At 43.4% G+C, this 19530-nt stretch overlaps 1 protein-coding gene across 9 annotated transcripts in view; it reads left to right on the forward strand.

Annotated features, from left to right (window-relative positions):
* Positions 1-1613: 1613 nt before the first annotated feature.
* LOC143171870 (CUGBP Elav-like family member 4) overlaps positions 1614-19530 on the forward strand; it is a 708415-nt gene continuing 690498 nt past the window's right edge. For all 9 annotated transcript variants that reach the window (XM_076360989.1, XM_076360994.1, XM_076360991.1 and 6 more), the window contains exon 1: positions 1614-2198. In XM_076360989.1, coding sequence (XP_076217104.1) covers positions 1919-2198 — 280 coding nt within the window. In that variant the 5' untranslated portion in view covers positions 1614-1918. The remainder of the gene's footprint in view (positions 2199-19530) is intronic.

The following is a 19530-nucleotide window of genomic DNA, read 5'->3' on the forward strand; positions in this document are numbered from 1 at the left end:
AAAGTGAAAACCGCTACAAGGGTGTTGTGGTTTTGCTCCTTTTTTGTTTGTTTTTAAAACAGAAATAAAAATAAATTCCGGTCAATAAAACATGCAGGAACCTTGCAAATTTAAACTAATAACCTCCCTCCTCCACGGCTGCCCCTTCCGTTTACAGTCACACGTGTTACCGGCGCCCAGCCCGGCGGTCCCGGGGGACGGGCGGCCGGGCGGTGTCCCGCTCCCAGCCCGCCCCCCGGGGCCGCCGCCGCCTCCGCCGCGGGGAGCAGCCGGCGGCGCCGGGAACAATGGCTGGGAGCCCCCGCGGTGCCTGAGGGCAGCCCGGGCCGGGCCTGGGGGCCGGCGGGGGGGGCTGCGAGCACCCCCGGGTAGGAGATACGCTCGGGCGCCGTGTGGCTGCAGCCTGACCGGGGGGTGGGGGGGGTTCAGGCCAGGTAACTCGCAGGCTGCTCCGAGCTCGCCTGCTGGTGTTTCTCCGAGCTCCGTGCCCGCACAGCTTGCACGGGAACCGGGGGGAAGGGGGGGGGGGGGGGGGGGGAATATTGCTCTGAGCACACGCAGAGCCTTGTTTTGTTACTGTCGGGATTACTGATATTATTATTTGGGGGACAGGGGGGAGTTGTGTCCTTAATCCGAGCCTCCCCGCCCTCCCCACCCCCAGATGCTATGAAAGGAGAGCTGATTTCATTTCCACCATACAGTACACTTTGTCTAGAGAGCATTGTTCGGACAAGCAACTCCCGATCCCTGATGACTACAAAATACGATTTATGTTTCCGTCAGAGAGAGACAGAATATCCTGATGGCTTGAAAGTCGGGCAAGAAAATCTTATCTAATCAATCCCCTTCCAATACACACACACACATACGCACACACACCGCACGCAGCTAGTATAGCAGATAACGCCCGCACTGATTGTACGTAAAATAAATATCGGCAGCATGAAAATTAACAAGTCATCTCGACATTTTTCGTCTCCCTCCAAAGAGCTACAATAATACAGTTTGCGCCTTTCCTAGCTTGATGTCATCATCATCAGCATAATTAAAAAAAAAAAAAAGAGCTTAAAGAGCATGCATTTTTTTTTAGATGCAACAAGAACAGATATAGAAGAGAGCTTGTAACACCACAACCACAACAACAGCAAAAGCAACCCCTGAGCCCGAGAATTCGTCCGTATCTGAACTGCTTTTATTATCAATTGCGAAATCATAATAAGAGTAAATAATAAATAAGAGACATCATCATAATAGGAAGAAGTCAGAACACCTTGGGTTTGTTTTTTTTTTCCCCCTCTCAAATAAAAAGGCAGATTTCCCGATGATCACTGAAATTATAACGACAGCGATTGATCGGAGGGCTTGCAAAGGAAAAGGAAAAAAAAAAAAATCATCATCATTGGTCCTAAAAACGCAACCGTTCCCCTTTGCTCACTTGGCACAATAGAAATTGACTGTCTCTCAAAGAGCCATGCGCCTAGTGCTATTTATAGCCAGGGGCTGTGTTGGAAGATACCATTAAGCTTCTCCCGGGCAGACAGACAGGGGGGTGGTTGGATGGGAGGAGGGGGTTTAGCCAGAGTAGAGGCAAAAGCAATCCCCCACCCCCAGCCTCCCTTCCCCGCACACACACACATCCACACACTCACACCCCACCCCCTAGTCTGGCTGGGAATTTGAACCGATCCAGCCTGTTTAAACGGAAAGGACACAGATCTTCAATGTAAAAAAAAAATCAGATCAGACCCAGAGAGAGAGAGAGACGGAGAGGGAGGAGTGTGTGTGTGTGTGAGTGTGTGTGTGTGTGTGTGAAAGAGGGAGAGGGAGAGAGAGAGCGAGAGAGAGGGAGAGAGAGAGAGGGAGAGAGGGAGGGAGAGAGAAAAGAAGAGGGGGAAAAAAAGGAAAGAAGATTTTCTCTATGTATATAAAGATGGCCACGTTAGCAAACGGACAACCAGACAATACCAGCCTGAGTAGCAATCACAGCAACCCCAGCACCAACGGGCATATGAACGGATTAAACCATAGTCCCGGAAACCCATCCACCATCCCAATGAAGGACCACGATGCCATTAAGCTCTTTATTGGGCAGATCCCCCGTAACCTGGACGAGAAAGACCTCAAACCGCTCTTCGAGGAGTTCGGGAAGATCTATGAACTGACGGTGCTGAAGGACAGGTTCACTGGCATGCACAAAGGTGAGTTACCTCCTGAACTTTCCCGGGAGAGATCGGGAGAGGAAGGCAGGCTCCCGCTCCCTCTCTGGGTCTCTCTTTCTCTCTTTCCTTTCGATTTCATTTCATTTTATTTCATTTTCGGTTGGCCCGGAGGCGGAGGCGGCAGGCTGGGGGGGCAGGGAAAGAAATAATAGACCCTCTTGGAAAGAGAAGAGAGAGAGGCAGGGAAGGGGGTCAGCTCTGTTTGGTTTATTTAGCAGCATTTTTATTTCTTTCCCCCCTTCCTTTTTTTTTGGGGGGGGGGGAGGGGGGGGTGTTAGATGCAGCCACTTGCGAAAGCCGGGGCGCCCAGGCGGGCGCCGGAGCGGGCGGCTGGGCTGGCAGGGAGCTGTCCGCACGCCGGTGGTGCTGAAAGGAGGAAGAGGATTTCTTTATTTATCTTTGGGAGCCGCACGTATTCCACCCAGGGGTGTGTGTGTCCGTGTGTCTGTCCGTGTGCTTGCGCCGAGCTGGGAAGCCCCTATTTTACAACTGTTGTGTATCTGGCACCGGCGCCTTTTCTTTTTTTTTTCTTTTTTTTTTTTAATTTTTATTTTTACTGCCGTTACAATTATTATTTGTAGTCCTCTCCAAAGCCAGAGGCGGAGAAGAGTGAGTTGCCCCGGGGGGGGGGGGGGGGGGGAAGGTATTTCATTTTGGTTTTGTTCAGCGTGGCAACAGGGATATAAACAACAATAAAAAAGCCTACCTCAAGCGGGGCGGGGGTGTGTGTGTGTACAAAATCACGACGTGTGTGTGTATGTGTGTGTGTGTGTTGGAGAGGGCAAGCCAGGAGGGATGGGTAGCAGTTTAGTTCCAGAGGGGAGAAGTCTCTGAGCAGGCATATTCCAAGCACTACTTCAATGTGCCCAAAGTCCATCCTGGGAACTTTTTAGGTTTTCTTTAAAGGCAGTGGAGACGTACTCCCCATGCGATGCCTCGCTTGCTCCATCTCTGCCCGCTCCTTTCCCTGCTTAGCTTAGGCTCTCCAGAGGTGCATTTCAGATTAGATGATGCTACATTTTGGGGGTGGGGGAGGGTGTGTGTAGTGGGGGAGAGATGTTTGTATCCTCGGGTAGGAAAGTAGGACTCACAGGGAGGAAGTTGAAGATAATTTGCATGGTAGCCCCGCTTAGGAGCAGGAGAGACCCAGGAGCAAAGCGAGCCACTTTATTAACTCAGGTTCTGTATATGTGTGTGTGTGTGTGTGTGTTTATTTCATTAGATATGTAGTTATTAAAAAAAAAAAAAAAAAAAAAAAAGAAAAAGATCAGATCAGAAGCGATTGGGGTGTGACTCCAGATTTAGTGCAGGAGGAGAAAGGGTTTTGCAGGGGGCCACGGGGGGAGTGGAAGTTGCATCTGTTACAGGAGAGGTTCAGTAGCAGTGTCTACTCCAGCTTGGTGGACTCCTGGCAGAGAGAGTCACTGGTAATGGCATTACTGGCTTCCCAGCTTTCCAGATGCCTTGGCGAGTTGTAAATCTTGAACTTAACGGCATGTTTAGCAGGCATCTCTTCCCCCTTCCTACTCACTCCCCTCCTCCCTTCCACCCTCAGGAAATGCGAATGAAAATATACCCTGACAGTGCAAAGTACCAGTTTCTCACAGGCTAGAGAAAACGTTCAGGGCTTGGGGACTGGGGACTCAGTCCAAGTTACAGGATATTTCTTCCTTCCTTTCTTGCCGGTCGCTCCAAACACCCTTCTCATTTTTACAATGATCAGTGTAGCCCTCTTGAACCTTGCTTTCTTTTCAGACTACCTTCCTAGAAGCCACATCAAGGTCTGATGGGCATGACGTCTGTACTATAATAATTATTAATAATAACAATATAATAGTAAGAAGCACAGGGAAAGAAAGGTCCTGGGAGGTTTTGTCTGACAGATGAGGCATAGTGAGAGTAGCCACTGGGCTTGTGTGTGCCTGCATATGTTTGCAAAAATTGTCTAAGGTTTCTGTAAAATAAAAATAACAACAGTAAAAGCTACACTGAAGAGAATCACTCAACATAGTGTAGAAGAAATCTTTAAGCTAACACCTCGATAAAGGATTTTTGTGGTGGAGGGGCATTACTTTGATTTGTTGATAAGATTTTATTCTTTTGTTATGTTCTATCTTAAACCTGTAATTAATTAGCTTATGCGCTAACTTTAATTTCTATTTCATAGATGTGAATTCTTCCTCTTTCAGTTCAGTTTTGCTCTTACTGTATGCCTGTATTCACAGAGGCAAACTCAGGAAGGGGGGGGGGGGGGGGAGGGAGAGAGAGAGAGGGATCATTTATCTTGCTTGGATGTGTTTAACACATATTCCTGAATTAAGCAAGATACTAACTTCATTTCCCTTCATTTCATTTCTGTTCTAAAGCTGCAACCTAGGAAAAAAGCCAGGTGGGAAATCTTGTCACCTCATCAAGCCAAATTGCATGAGTTCATCTTGAAAGAACAGTCATTTTTAACCTCCTAGAAGTTTTGGACTTTGGAAGGAAAAATGATAATGATGATTGTTATTTTGCACACTAGGGTTTGAGTGAAGCTTCAATAGACACCGAGTTGCCAGCGTTTCAGAGATCGGTTTTATTTAGTACATCCGAGAAGAGTTTGAACTCCTTTCTAGCGATGCCGCTGATTTATTAGCTAATCCTGATAAAAATGTGCCTCTGGCTACCTGGAAAAAAATTACTTTCTTGCCAGTAGTGATTAATTACTATTAAGTCAAAAAGCATGATGGGGCTTTGAAGGATGAGGATTGTGTTTGGCTTTTTTTTATTATTTTATTTCATTTTATTTCATCTTTAATCTTTTTTTTTTTTCTCTTCCTTTCTCTAAATGCAGTCATGTGAAGCATAGTATTCACTCTCATCTCCTTATTTTAGCTTTGTTTTGCAGGCATAGGTGAAGAATTGCATAAAGATAGTTCAACTTGGCTCTCAGGGGTAGGATAGCAATATGAAACCCCAAGATGCTTTCCATAAGTGATGCATAATGCTTATACATTAATTGATCCATCACTCTCAGTTGATTTCTTTCCTAATCCAGGCGATGAGGCTGTGGCAGTGGTATACCCTGAAGGGTTAATAGTGGGCTGTAGTTTATTTAAGTGTATGGAGAGCAAACCTTGGGTGTGGAGGGGGAGAAGGTGGGTTTGTGTTGGGAGGAGGGAAGAGACAGGAATTAGCTTAAAGCAAAACCGTAGCAACCAGAGTAATTTCAGGTGTAATTCCATTGAAATGAGAGCACAGGATGTGTATTCTTGAAAATATTATTAAGAGATCCTATTGTGGTGCTCCTGTACAGCAGGAGGAAATCGAAAATTAAGAACATGAAGATAAAGTACATGACTATGCCTCCCTCCCCAAAAAAACTATCACAAAAGGAGTGTGAAGTCCCAGGTTCTCTCACCAGGCCAGATACCAGGGAAGAGGCAGGGGAGCACGATTCTCTTGCAGACACGCAAAGAGAGAAAAGGGTACGGGGGGAAGCAGCGTGTGAGGGAAGGTGGGAAAGGCTTGCCAGATCCCCGAAAACAAGCTTTCATGGCATGAGTGTAGCTGCTGCATATTTCCCCTGTCCTTGCTTCTCTCCACACGGGGCAGGAACAGGCTCCTGCTGTGGTACTTTGCTCTAGGGTTGAGAAGAGGCTGTGTGCTGAGATCCGCGGGTAGAAATCTACCGGGGCTGAACTGACCCACCCACGCGCTCACACATACACACACACATATACACACGCACGGAGTTAACTAATCACACTTGAACAATTTAACAAGCCATTCATTCATAACTTCCCCCCTTCTTATCCAGCAGTGGAGTATGCTTAAAGGCTGAGTTACTGGGAGACATAAAGGTTAGTGCTCTCAGGACAGCCATATTATAATGCATTATCTTTGAAGTCATTTAAGGCCAATTTAAGTGGTATTTAGTATAATATTTATGAATTAATGTAATCTAAATATAGGACTGTCCCCATAGGTTTAAACAGCCTTTTCTATCGAAGCTTGCTTGTACCCAAGGCCTGGAATGTGTTTTAATTTAAAACACGCAGGTCTCCATAATATTCTATTTAGGAAGTCAGAAGAAATCAGCATTCCACACTTAACTGAGATTTACTGAAACACACGCGGGTGAGTGCACTTAAAGAGTGGAGAGAGTGTGCAGTGGGAAAGCAAGAGTCTTCCATAGACCCGAGAGCTACAACATTCTTTCAACCCTTTTTTTTGGGGGGGGGAAACACAAAAACCCCAAAACCTCCTTGAAATCCACCATTGCAGTCCCGTGGTTAGGATGTTGTTCCTACCTGACCCGAACCTCACTCGATAAGCATTCAATGCAGCTAGAAAAATGCAGTATGAAAAGAATAGTTTAGTTCTTTTGCTGCTTTACCTTCTCAAAAGTATAAATAATTTTGAAATTTAAGACACCTTGGGGGTAGGTAAACAAGGCTTCCATTCATTATATTCTGTTCAGTTTGATTACAAAGATAGATGATAGAAAAATTAAAACCTTGTTAAGTCTAAGGATGTTTATGAAGGTTTTGGATATCTCAGGAATTCAAAGGTGCAATGAAAATGAGCATTCAGTTAAGATGATATATTTGTGTATATGTATAAATGTATAGATTTGTGTGTGTGTATACATACAGAAAAAAGAGATGTATACACATTCATGCATATAGCCTTTGGGAAATGGAAATTTAGTTGAAAAGAAGCACAACGCAATACAGGTGCTGAATAAACTCCTCCATAATTGAAACATAAGGCTTGCCTGGCTGAAAGCAACACATACAGCATTTAGTATGGTAGTAAACCAAACAAGTTTTAGGGAGGTAAATGCACAAATAAACTGGAATAAAACAGAGGAGGCTTTATGCCTTAGGTCTAAAGAACAACCCCTTAAAACAATCAAAATGCAATTGGATAGCTTGATGGAAGAGAGAAGAAAAAAGCAACCCCCTGTACATTATAATCTCCTGTACAGATGAGCGTGTATGTGTTTTGATAATGTCAAACAGATAGCCCAGATTGCTTCATAAATTAGAAGGCTATATGTTAACTCTTTTTGCAGGGGTCTGGACATGGATTCTGGTTTCTAAAAGCAGCTGCAGCCAGTTATGATGCTGTTGTTACGGTTGTGTCAGCATTTCCAATACAAACTCCAATTTTCTGGAATCTCTCGCTTGGCTGTTAAGTTTTGCACTGAAAGCTGTTCTTCAGCTAGCCCCACTACCATATCAACTAATCAACCTTACAAGAAAGGATTTGTTTTAAAGTTACATAATGTGGAGGAAAGAAAGAAATTAAAGTTTGTGTTTCTAGAGCTTTTGTTTCTTCTCTTACCTTTCTCCAGGTTAGACTTATATCTCCTACACATTTATGGATTATGATTGCTTTTGTCCCTCAATATCTACATATACTGGTGCCTTTGGGCATTTTAGGGAAGGAAAAAAGGTACTTCTTTTTTTCTTTAAAAAAATAAATAGCGACAACAACGAAATTTCATAGTATTTACTCGGCCAAACCAAGGTTTTAATTAAAGGGTGAATCAGGAACTTACTAATTTTTGAAGTATGACAACAGAAACAGGGGACAGTTAGTTTTTGTTTTATTTACTTTTTTTCCTGTATTCAGTCAGAAGAGATCGGGAACGTCAGCACTGAAGTAGGGGGAAAAATTGAGGATCCTTGTCACCTTGGATGAAAAGCGTGGTTCATCTGGTCCTGTATCCTGCATCGGCCAGTGGCCAATGCCACAGACAGGGCTTTCTTTAGCAGAGGATTCAAATTGCATAGTATAATAAAAGCCAGGCAGCTGATGGAATAGTCTTTTGAAGGAAGTTGTCAGAGAGTATCTGGAAATTTTGCCCGGGTAAAGAGTGAGTGAGATTGTGGAAAGTGTCTTGTGCTCAACTGGAAAGCGGATTGTATCTGTCAAGGAGGGCGGGCAGAGGACTCCCTATGCACGGTGGTCAAGAGCAAGGGGCAGAAGGGGCTGGATGATCGAGGAGGACCTCCTCTAGCCTTAAGAGCTGGAAATACGCAGCCACATTTTTCAGCAAGACATCAGGGTGTTTTTTATCATGCATACCCTGTGCGCATGCATACCAGCCGCACTGACCCGACAGACCATAACGACACTAAAGGAGCTGTTACCGTCCCTCCCGTCAATCAAGTGTGAACTGAGGCGGGTTTATGCGACAGGCAGTAATGGTTCCAAGGGAGAAAAAGTAGGGGAGATGATCTAGGCTGTTGGGCTGCTTACCTGCATTTAAAATGGAGAAAAAGCATCAGATGCCCAAAGATTCACATAGGTGTTGGCTGTAGCCTTACAATAATATTCCATAATAGCAGGAGGCTGCAGAGCTCAACATGACCTGTCCATCAAGTGCTGTCTGGTTTCTGTCCTGTAAGAGTTTGCACTAAACAAGTGAGGTGTTAAGTGAGCTGAGTTGAATCCCGGCCTTAACAAATAGGTTAGTGTTTCATTAATCCCAGCATCATCTTTACTGAGGGAGTGAAGGCCTGCTGCCTGCTTGCTGGGCAGAAGTCAGTGAGATTTTTGCCATTACTTCAGTGGGTTCATGTTTGGAAATCCTGGTGCAGGCTAGCACTTACTCAGTGTTTCACATTCCCTTTAAAATTCCAGATCGTGGATTTACATAGCAAACCACAACACTTGCAGTTAACGCTACCGGCTTCTATGCTTGCTGGCTTGTCCCTTAACTTAGCTTTCCTTCTGTAAGTGAAACTAAAACTAAAATAAAGCTGAGGAACTGACAAAAGCCTGACCCCTGCCACATTTCTCACTCACTTAACTGCTCCACCGATGCCCGTATGACTGTTGCCGGGGTTTGTCATGGCGGACTGACCCTTATGTATTAAAATCTGCAGCAGAAAAAGGGAAAAATAATAACCATGGTGAGTTAAAGTTATGGCTTTTCTTCCACTGTCGCTTCACTGACTGAGCTGGGGTATATATTATAGGGGCCTCTCTCTTTCCATAACTCCTCGAGATGCATCGTCGCATTTTGGGGATCGCAGGATCTATTGAATCACTGTCTGCGCTGCATTGCTTGGTGTGGGTTGGAGTCAGGATGTCACCACAGATATTGCATTTGTTTGCTTTTGTCACAGTGAGCCACAGCCTGAATGCACACACAGGTGAATGCAGCTTTTAATGTGCATTCATTATATCCAACTGACATCCCCTTGAAGGAAGAGAGGGCTTATTATTGTCGCTTCTTAAAATAAAGATGGATGAGAGCTCTAAACCTCTCAAATAAAGTGCCTGACCATACGTAGTAGCTAAAAATAAATCATATACAGCCATCTATTCCATGTAAATGAATGGCAAGACATATAGATATAGACATTGTGTTAAGTTTGTCAAGCAGAAGCAGCCAAAAATATCGATCAAGGCAAGGGGGAAAAATTGATAATGAACTGGACTCCAAGAAGACTTTAATTGACAGTGACTTCTGTGAACCAGCTTTGGACAGTATATATAAACTGACCACGATGTAACTTTATCGCAATGCACTCTCCTTTAATTAATTGTCACCTTTGTTAAGACTGGCTACAGATCAAAGGTTTAAAGATACTTAACAGGTTCTTAGTAACAAACCCTTCAGATGCATTAGAAATAGCCGACAGCTCAGCCAATGAGGCATGCAGATTTCGATCTACCTCACACTTATCTGTTTATTTCTCCCTCCTTTGTTGAACATGGACAATCATTGTTTAACATTAACTATTTCATAGATGGCTTTGTTGGCAATGTTGATGCCTCCAGGGATATATAGTTACCAGTGAAGGAGGCCTTCACTATTAGGTCTGCCAAAGTATTTTGCCACCAGAAAGTTGCTGACGGTTTGATAGACTAAGGTGCAGTGCAGACACAGTTTGTAACACATGCTATTCTTTCCCCTTTATGTTGTTGAGGTCTGTAACTTCCTTACTTAAATCTGGGAAACATAAAAAGACATCGTTTGCATGAAAGGTGCAGCTGAGAATTAACTTTTATGTGAAAAGTGCATATGCAGAGAGATACAAGTGTGCTTGCCACGTCTGTATATCACACACACGTGCAACCATTTATTATATGTGCATATTAATGAAAACATGCATTCAGTACAGACAGGCTGATACACGTCTCTAAATAATTCCTTTCTAAAAGACAGTAGAGAGATCATACTCTTGCATGAAAGTGGCAGGTGACTTAACAGGTTATTCCCGGAATTATATTCAGAGTTTAATATGATAAATAGCTGTTTGTTCATTATACTAATTTAATGATACAGTCACACTTAATTAATCCATGTCTGGTTTATTTGTACATTGTGTCTGAGTCTCCAAAATATTTTAGAGGCAACCCGGCTGACTTCCCGCTGCGCTGGGGCAGATAACTCTGGACACGAAGCTTCTTCAAACGGAATAAAAATGGAGCTTTGCAGACAGAGTTGGTCTGATGAGATCTGACTGCATATTTGGCCTGTTTCTAATTCAAATGCCTGTGTATATAATACACAGAGACTGTGTATGCACGCATGTATCGAAAGGGCAGACTTACATTTGCACATAGTTCCTCTCCTTTTCAGTCCCTAAGGATAGATTCGCATCACATAATATGCATCACTCACTGCAAACGCACACAAATATCTTTGTCGGATTCGGTAGCTTCTTGCAGGTAGATGTATAAAGCAGCATCAGCCTAATAATATCCCTATAAAACAGTGCTTCCTTCTTAGGATCCAGAGGGATGAAGGTTGTCAGAAGATCAAAAGATATATCACAGTGTGCTTGTAGAAATCCCCTGATTATGTTTCCTCTCTATAATGCTCTAATTCACTATTTGATCAATTGTAAAAGGGCCAATGCTTTAGGAGGAAAAAAAAAAAAGTATTAGGTTACTAGATGCTTGAGGGTGAGTGAAAATCACACCTAAAATTATATGTAGCAATACAGTAATGAGCTTATCAATACTTCTTTAAGGAATCTGACAGCCCTATAGGAGAGATTCAGTTCTGTGAGCAAAGGTCACAATATAGATATTGCTTATTAAGACTATCGATAGCCTGGTTGACCAATCTAACCAAAGACTGTATAATGTACCTGCTGTTAACAGGCAGGGAGGAGAACTATGAAGAATTTACAGAATTGCCCACATGTAATATTAATAATATTGATTGATTCTAATAATATTATAAGGTAAAGATGCACTTCTTTGAAATGGTGCATGAGAGAGGCGGGGGGAGAGAGCAGGAGATACCTTTGCTAAGTAGATTGAACTGGCTTGCACCTCTTTGAAAGCTAACCCAAAGAAAACTCAGTTTTCTTGCCTCTTACAGGCAGGGCTCTGTTTCTTGCCCATTATTTCACCTGACCCAGACAGAATCAAGATACCTTTTTCTCTACGATTGGGTCTTAGCCTGGCAGCTGCAGAGAAGCCAGGGGCCTGAGAAACTCAGAGCAACCAGGACCATTTTGGTCAACCAGTTCAGCCCCCGTCAGAACAGGATTAATCTCAGAGTGCTCTTTTTCAACACAGCAATACAATGAAAGTGCTTGATTTATTTTATTTTTTCACACCTTCAGCAGCATTTAAGAAATGGGGGAAAAAGAGTGTGGAAGTAGCGTATATTCTATCATATGCATAATCTATAATTGACGGGAAAGGGCTTTGCAGAGCAGCTACAGACCTGCTCTAAAGCCTGCTGAAGTCTTCAGGAAAACTCTACCTTGCCTCCAGCAGTGTTTGGATTGGACCCTAAGTTACGGGCAGTTCTGCAAGATACTGCTCGTTGAGGCAGGAATGACCGATAATATGCAATGTGACTGCCTTAAGGTTGTTACTCATCTAAATCCAGATACACAGACCTGCTTGCTTCCGAATTTCCTAACTACTCCCTCTTCAGCAATAGGCTGCCTTATCTAGGTATGCTAGTTCACTCCTTTTGCTATACCATTCAGCTTGAAGTGTCTCATTCCAGTTTCCGTGTGGTAGTTTCAAGATGGTTTGCATTTCATTATGCCTTCTCTCAGTTTACAGGGCAAGTGTTTTTCTTTTGTGAGCATTTAATTGCTTTTAAAAGCGATTTATTTGTTCGTATTCCATCTTCAATAATACATGGATGAGGATGCAATTTTTCACCCTCTTTTATGAAGATATATTGTTATTCAGTTATGCTATTCTGCGGGTTTTGTTCTGTTTTGTGCATTCGGAGGGAGTCTGGTCATTTTTTTTCTTTGTTTTCCTTCTTCCTATCTTTTTTTTGTTTGGATTATGGATTTTTTTTTTTTTCTTTTAAGAAAAAGAAATCTCATTCAAGATACTGGCAATAAATGAGAAAAGTAGGAGTGGAAGTGAGGAATGGGCAAGACAACCAACAAAAATCCTTTGGCAAAGTCTTTAAAAGCATACCATTGCTGCATGTTTATTTGCAAGAGTCTGGATCCAGCCAATTTTGATACCAAAGAAAAGAGTATCTTACAAGTGATTTAACTCCAAGTTTAGTCATTGTCAGAGAAGGGGAAAAAAAAGCAAGCCAACCCATAAAAACACTAGAAGGAAATGTACGTAAAGATCTTGAAGGAGATAAGGGTGATAGCGTGGTGCTAGGTTTTACATTTTACTATTGGGCTAGTAAAAGTTAACACCAAATTAAATAAACAAATAAATAAACAAGAAAAGCAAGCATTGCCATTCCTTCTGGATTATTTGCTAGTGGCTAATACACTTCAGAGCTGCCCCCTCTAAATTGCTGCCTGTGCCTGCAGCGTCATTCAAAGGAAGGGCATTATCTGGTGGGTGAGGGCGGGCAGTGAGGATGCCTGGGTTCTAATCACGGTGTGGATAATTACTCACCAACGCTCTCTGATGGAGTCACTTAAGCTCGGTGCCTTCAGGCCTGATCTGAAACCTGTTGAATCAATGGGAAGATTCCCATTGGCTCCAGTGAGCTATTGATCTTTCATTTCCCCATCTGCAATATTAAGCCAGTTGGATTTTCTTTTATTATTCTTTTTTTTTTTTTTTTTTAGAAAGGAGAAGTTAATGGCATAAATTTGACATTTATTTTTTCTCAGTAAAGGTTGTGGTGCATCTCTGATGACAAATGTGTTACATCAGAGCCCCTTTCAGTGCAGATCAGGAAAACATGCTTTCAAAAAACACGTGGTGGGGAGGTGGAAAATTAGCTTTGCTCATTTCACTTGTAAATACATATTTGTCCCTGCTTTGCCAAGAAAGGGTCAATGGCAATTTTGCCAGTTTTCTTTGTGTGAGTAGGATTCAGCCTTTGTAATCTCTCTGTCTACAGGAATATCATCATTCACTGATTCAGGATCTTGGGGTTTTTTTTCCTTCTTTTAGTGAATCACATATATACTCTTCATTGTTATGGCAACTGAGGGAGCTGCAAAGCTCAAGGATTTGATGAAGGGCTGCATCCCACCTTTCTTCTCTAAGGGCCTGATCCAAACCTATTGTTTGCAATACGATTTGGATCAAGCCGAAGGTATCTGCCTTCACCGGGTCAGTAAAAAGAGCAAGTTCCCTCTAGACAAGTGTACTCCTGCCCTCAGTATGGGCAGATGGAATTGGCAGTCGTCGTCCATTTGCTGAGGACCGACCCAACACTCTCTGAAGTCAATAGTTAGACTCTGACCCAGCCTCACAAACAACAGACAGACACCATGTGAATCCTTAAGCAGGAATGTGAAAGTCCCTGACTTTGACAGAGCAAGGTAGTCCAGAAGGGAGTTTTCACTGCTGCTACCCAAGAAGTAGCTTATTGTGGGGAATAAACAAGGTTCCAGTGACCTCGAGTATCCAGCCACAGCAAAATTAATTTAGAAACCTTTTCATTTAAAAGCGGGATTTCAGGTGATCTCCTACAGTGAAGATCTGACAAGCAAATGAATCAACCTCCCTGTTTTTTTATTATTTCAGTTGCAGTTTTAGTTAGTTCATCAATAGCAACGTATGTGGGTTTTGTTTTTTTTTGTGTTTCCATCCCATCTGTGCTTACGTCTTTTATGAAATAAATGGAGGAGCTGGAGTGTTCATGTGTGTATGTGTGTGTGTAGAGTCGATTATCTAACCCCTAGTCTATTTGAAATCATCACAGTGCACTTAAGTCAATGATATTCTGTCAAAGGTGGAGAGGAAGCGTGCGTGCAGCGTGAGTGTGCGAACGTGATGCTGCTTGATTGCCTGAAATCCAACTAAGTCTCAGTTTCAAAGGCCCGGGGGCAGCAGGGAAAGTATTTGTTTGTTTAATTATTTATATATTTACTCAGCTTTACTGACAGTGTTTGCAGATGGGGAAAAAAAAAAAATTGAAGAAGGAATGTTGGGTTCTTGTTTGGAGGGGAACGCGTGTTGTATTAGCCTCAATCTGTTCGCCCATATAATGGCTGCTTTGTGCTGTTAAATGATCATTTGTTACTGACCGGCTCATTGAAAAAGGCCAGAGAGGTGCTGGTAGAATTAGATTTTACGAGTTTATTCATAAAAGGAGTTGCACAATAGGTGTGTCATTCCCCTGTCTTCTCCCCTACGCCGATCCAGGGACAGGACTTCTGGCAGCAGCTTCTTAATTCAAAGAGAAATAGCCGAGCCACCAGCAGGCCCAGTGACCCTGCTCTCTGCTACCAGGCAAAAGCCATCGGACCGATTGCCGGGCGGGCGTCTCGGTTCTCCATCCCTGGCCCCTGCATTTGCTTTCCAAGTGCTGCGCCCAGGCTCTTGCTGGCTGGGTTTCCATCTGAGACCAGCTCCTCACCCTCCCTTCCCAAGCTTCCTCCCCTGGTTGCAGGTGAAAGCATGGATGCGTGGACCACAGGCTCAGATCCGTCCCCAGGGTCAGGTCCCTTCCCCAGGCACCTCTCCAGGCTCACTGCCTGTTCCCACAATGTCCTTCTCAGCCTACCTGTGCTCATGAGTCGTTTATTTTCCATAGCCAACTTCTGCCGCTACAGACCTGTTTCCCCAGCTCTCGCCATCGCTGTTCACACTCCTCTTCCCTCAGTTCAGCTCTGCACCGATGTTTTGCCCTCATGCTGTCACTGGCTGTCACCCCTGTAGAGAGCACTTCACCGGTTCATGTCACGAGTCACCACTCTGATTCTCTCAGACCACGTTAACTATCTCTCCTTTCCGTGTTCTTCCCTGAACAGGGTTAGGGAAAAGGGAGCCATACTGACCAAGTATTTTCAAAAAGAAAAAAGCCACGGGTAGTAGCAGAAATACCCACACCCACAAAGTATACACACACAGATACACAAACATCTGTATTTCTGTACGTAAACTACTGAGAGGGTAGACAGAAAAGGTGGGTTTTTTTCTTTTGATGTTCAAAGCTCGATGTCCTCTTTCAAAGATTAAAAAAACCCAAAACAGTGCAGTAAGTCTAGAATTTCACCAAGGCAATTGCACCTTTTTTTTTAACTTTTCTTGTTTCATTAAATCAGCAGCACATTTCTCACACCTGAACAAAAATCCTGCATACATTTTCCTTTGAATTCTTAAAATCGTGATCTTATTCTTAACTATTCCTGGCAGCCCCTTCTGGGACTACAGTTCAGCTTCTTTCAAAAATATTTTTCCCTGCTGTTTTGAAATATAACTATCCCTCAGCTCCAGGACCCTTCTCTAGCAACCCCAAATTAAAGCAAGAAGGCAAAATAACCCTTTGATGTAGTGCTGCACCAGTCTTCTTCATTCAGAGGTAGGTAGGAAGGGATTAAGACCCTGTTTCTAGCCCAGCCCTCTTACTAAACTTCTGCGTCCTGCCAGACCCCATTCCTAGACCTTGCTCTTCCTCAGTTTGCTATACGTAAAGAGGAATTTATGATATCCAGCTTTGCAAAGAGCTTTGTGTGTATTTAAGGTGTAAGTCGTGCTGCAGCTTTAGCGGTGATGGTCTAAGGTTATAAATGAGACAACATTTGTAAGGAGAGGTAATATCTTTTATTAGTCTGGCTGATATAGCTGGGAAAAAAACGACAGACTTCCTTGTGTGCCTGAAAGCTTGTCTATTTTTTTCCAACTATATCAGTTGGTCTAATAAAAAATATTACCTCTCCCGGCAAGCCTTGTCTCATTTGAGGTTTAAAACATGTAGGCTGATTATTTAGGCCTGGTTTTTGTCTGTCTTGAGGGATTAGACATTTCCTCACCTAGGTGGCCAGGGGAAAAGCAGCCCGGGTTGGTGTCCCCTTCTCTCACCTTCTGTGATCAACAGCAGTGGCCATCTCACAGGCGTTAAGAGGCGCAGAGAAACTCTGACAGCCCCTATTTTCTGATCCTGGAGATGTTCTTTCTTTTTTGCTGTTCTGCTTCCTTGCAGAGCACCACATGCCCTCTCCTCACCCCTGTGACTGTGATTTATTTATAAAATTGCTGCATGTATGTGTATGCACGCATGTGTGTGGGCAACCACACAAACATCGCCAAGCTGCCAAGCAAGCTGACGAGTATTTTCTAATGTATTTAGCAAGTAATAATGCAAACCACAGGCGAAAAGTACAGCGAGGAGAACAGGTAAAATACTTGAGCCAGGGAAGACTTTGGAAGGAAGGGATTTTTCCCTCAGCTACAAATAAATTGCAGCCCCCACCATGTCTGGGAGAAGCATTTTGGGACTTTTTTTGTTTGATTTCATAAAACACGGCTGAAAATACCGAGGAGCTGAAAAGAATCCAGAAGCAGGTAGCAGGTTTTCAGACGCGGCAAAATCCTGCTCGTATGCATAAGGCAGCAGTAGTCAGAGGACAGCTATTACTTATGCTTGGCTTTACTACCAGGGAAAGCATCAGATCATCTATTCAGATCAGGATAGTCAGCTATGCCAAAGGTTTCATCAAATATTAAACATGGTCAGTAAACTTAAACCAACGTTGGATGTGCAGGAGTTCTGCTCCTTTTCAAGCAAGCACTCTAAGAGGAGAAAGTTTTCTCCCATCCCTCTCCGATTGGGATTTTTTGTGGCTGGAGGGATCCTTTTTTCAGACAGGGACCCACACTGGTGTATGTCTAGGTAAATACATGTGCACGTGGGGGTTTGCATGTGTCTCTTACCCTGTCAGGTAGAGACTGAGTTGTTTTTTCCCTGCAAGTTCACATCTTTCTCGCTCAGACAATTTCCCGTACGCTTCTACTTGTTCACCCCATACATTTTTCTGTGTCCATCTGTCCCTCTCCAAATACAATGCTTTCTCTCGCATGCTCCCTCTCATCATCCGTTCAACTGGGTTAGAAAGGTGCGTGCAGGTAGATGTGTATGTGTGTGTATTTGCAAACCCGTGCAGGTAGATGCGCATATCTGACTGCTTGTTGATAAATAATACACGTACAAAGCCACATCTGCCTCCTTCTTACGTACATTTGGGCTGTATTTACACCCTCCAGTCCTTATTTATTCTGACTGGGGGCACTCAGAGGTAGAACATTTTGCAGGGAATTATGGTTTACGATGTTACCTCTCCCTTCTATTATTCATTCTCTCTGATTTTTATCTAATCTCTCTTTGATTGTCCTGGTGCAGCTTAAGAGACAAAGTGAATTTTTATTACATCATCAATATAATCTCCAGCTAATCAGCATCTGTGTGCATTACCATGCCCCCTTTGGCTTTTCATCTGTGTCCATAAATAGTAAGAATAATAATCGGGGCTGTTTTTGTGTGTGTGCGTGTGTTTGTGTGTGTGTGTGTGTTGGTATCAGGCGGAGAGTCACAGCTGCACTTTTTCATTTCAGCCAGCTTGTTTTAGCAACATTGGACCCAGCTTTGTGCAGATTGTCTTGACTATTGCCCAGATTAATTTCCTGGTGCCTATCGCTTAAATCATGGAAACAATTAAAGCGGATGAATCCATACACATCTTCTCGCAGCGACTGAACTTTGCTGTTAACTTGTACACATATTTCCATGGCGTTACAGGCAACGTGCCCAGTGCCAGTGGAGTGTGGAGCAGTTAACATATCCCCCCACCTTAGAGGTGTTTAACCTCTAAATTTTTAGTGTGTACTTGCTACTTTTTCTTGGGCAAGAGGATAGTACATCACATGTCTTTGAACAGGAAGCTCAGAGACCAGATTTTTGGCTTTTGATTGCTGATATTTTTCCACAGCTTGCTGTGTAGTACTTAGCCTGCCACTCAGGTCTGCAAATTTTGCAGAGTTGAGCTCCTATACATTTTTTCTCCTCTTCTCTTCTGGAAGAACAATGACAATAATACTTCCCCATAAAGTAAGACTTGTGCCGTACTTTGAAATTTTCATCCTCTGTACAGATGTCTTGTGCATTTTAAACAGAATTGCTCTGCTTTCTCTTTAAAATACCCTGATTTGGCAGAGCAAGACAATGACAGTGCCTCTCTGTTAAGCAGGCAGACTTCAGATTGGCTTTCCAGTGGTTTAGGGTGATATTCGCATCCGATACGCAAACTGTAATCCTTGTGCCCCGTCCTGCAGTGCCAGGATTAGTCCTTTCCGAGTTATCCAAGCCTGATCACAAACACCGTGCCAGAGTTCAACCAGATACAACGAAGTCTTCAATAAAAAGGGCACATACACACATGGACAAATTTTAGACTGATGTACTAAACAGCAGCGAACCCCTTGGGAAAGGGCCTGTATGTCTTCCAGATAAAATGTAGTTATGGTATAGAACCGTCCATCCGGCAAAGTGTGCACTTAATTCATATTGTGGAAAGCCTTCCAGAAAGCAATAGGTTCTTAAAGTTGAGCAGGTGCTTAAATGCTTTGCTGGATCCATGGAAATCTGCAGTTCAGATGAAATAATTAAGCGTAGGGGTGTTACAGAAGCCAAGTGAAAAGCATAATTCTGTGACTCAGAAATAACACTCCTTCATAGCTGTGGCAGAACACTGAAATCATGAAAGAAACACCGTGTAGCTTGAACACCTTGCAGCGTGGATCGGGCTGAGACCCTTCCTATATTTCAAAATATTTCCTTCCTGATCTTTTTTATGGACAGATTCTGATTAGACTTGGCCTGGGAATGGGAGTTGCTCTGAGCAAAGAGAAACACAGAATATTTTCAGTTCTCATCTTCAGTTTTCTTTTTTTATACCAAACCCTTTTCCCTGGCCCCTCCAGCTCCACTCCCTGTTTTGACAAACCAGCTCATTTATCAGATGGGAAAAGAGGAAGGGGGGAATGAGAATATTTTTGGTTTCTTCTGTTTTGCATGATATAATCCCCCTCTCCGCTTAGCACCTCCGTAAATAGGAGCTCCGATCTGAAACTGGTCACAGTTTATCGCACTCAGGACTAGACCAGATTGGGTCCTGAG

This window comes from Aptenodytes patagonicus, chromosome W (genome assembly GCF_965638725.1).
Source record: "Aptenodytes patagonicus chromosome W, bAptPat1.pri.cur, whole genome shotgun sequence".
NCBI lineage: Eukaryota > Metazoa > Chordata > Aves > Sphenisciformes > Spheniscidae > Aptenodytes > Aptenodytes patagonicus.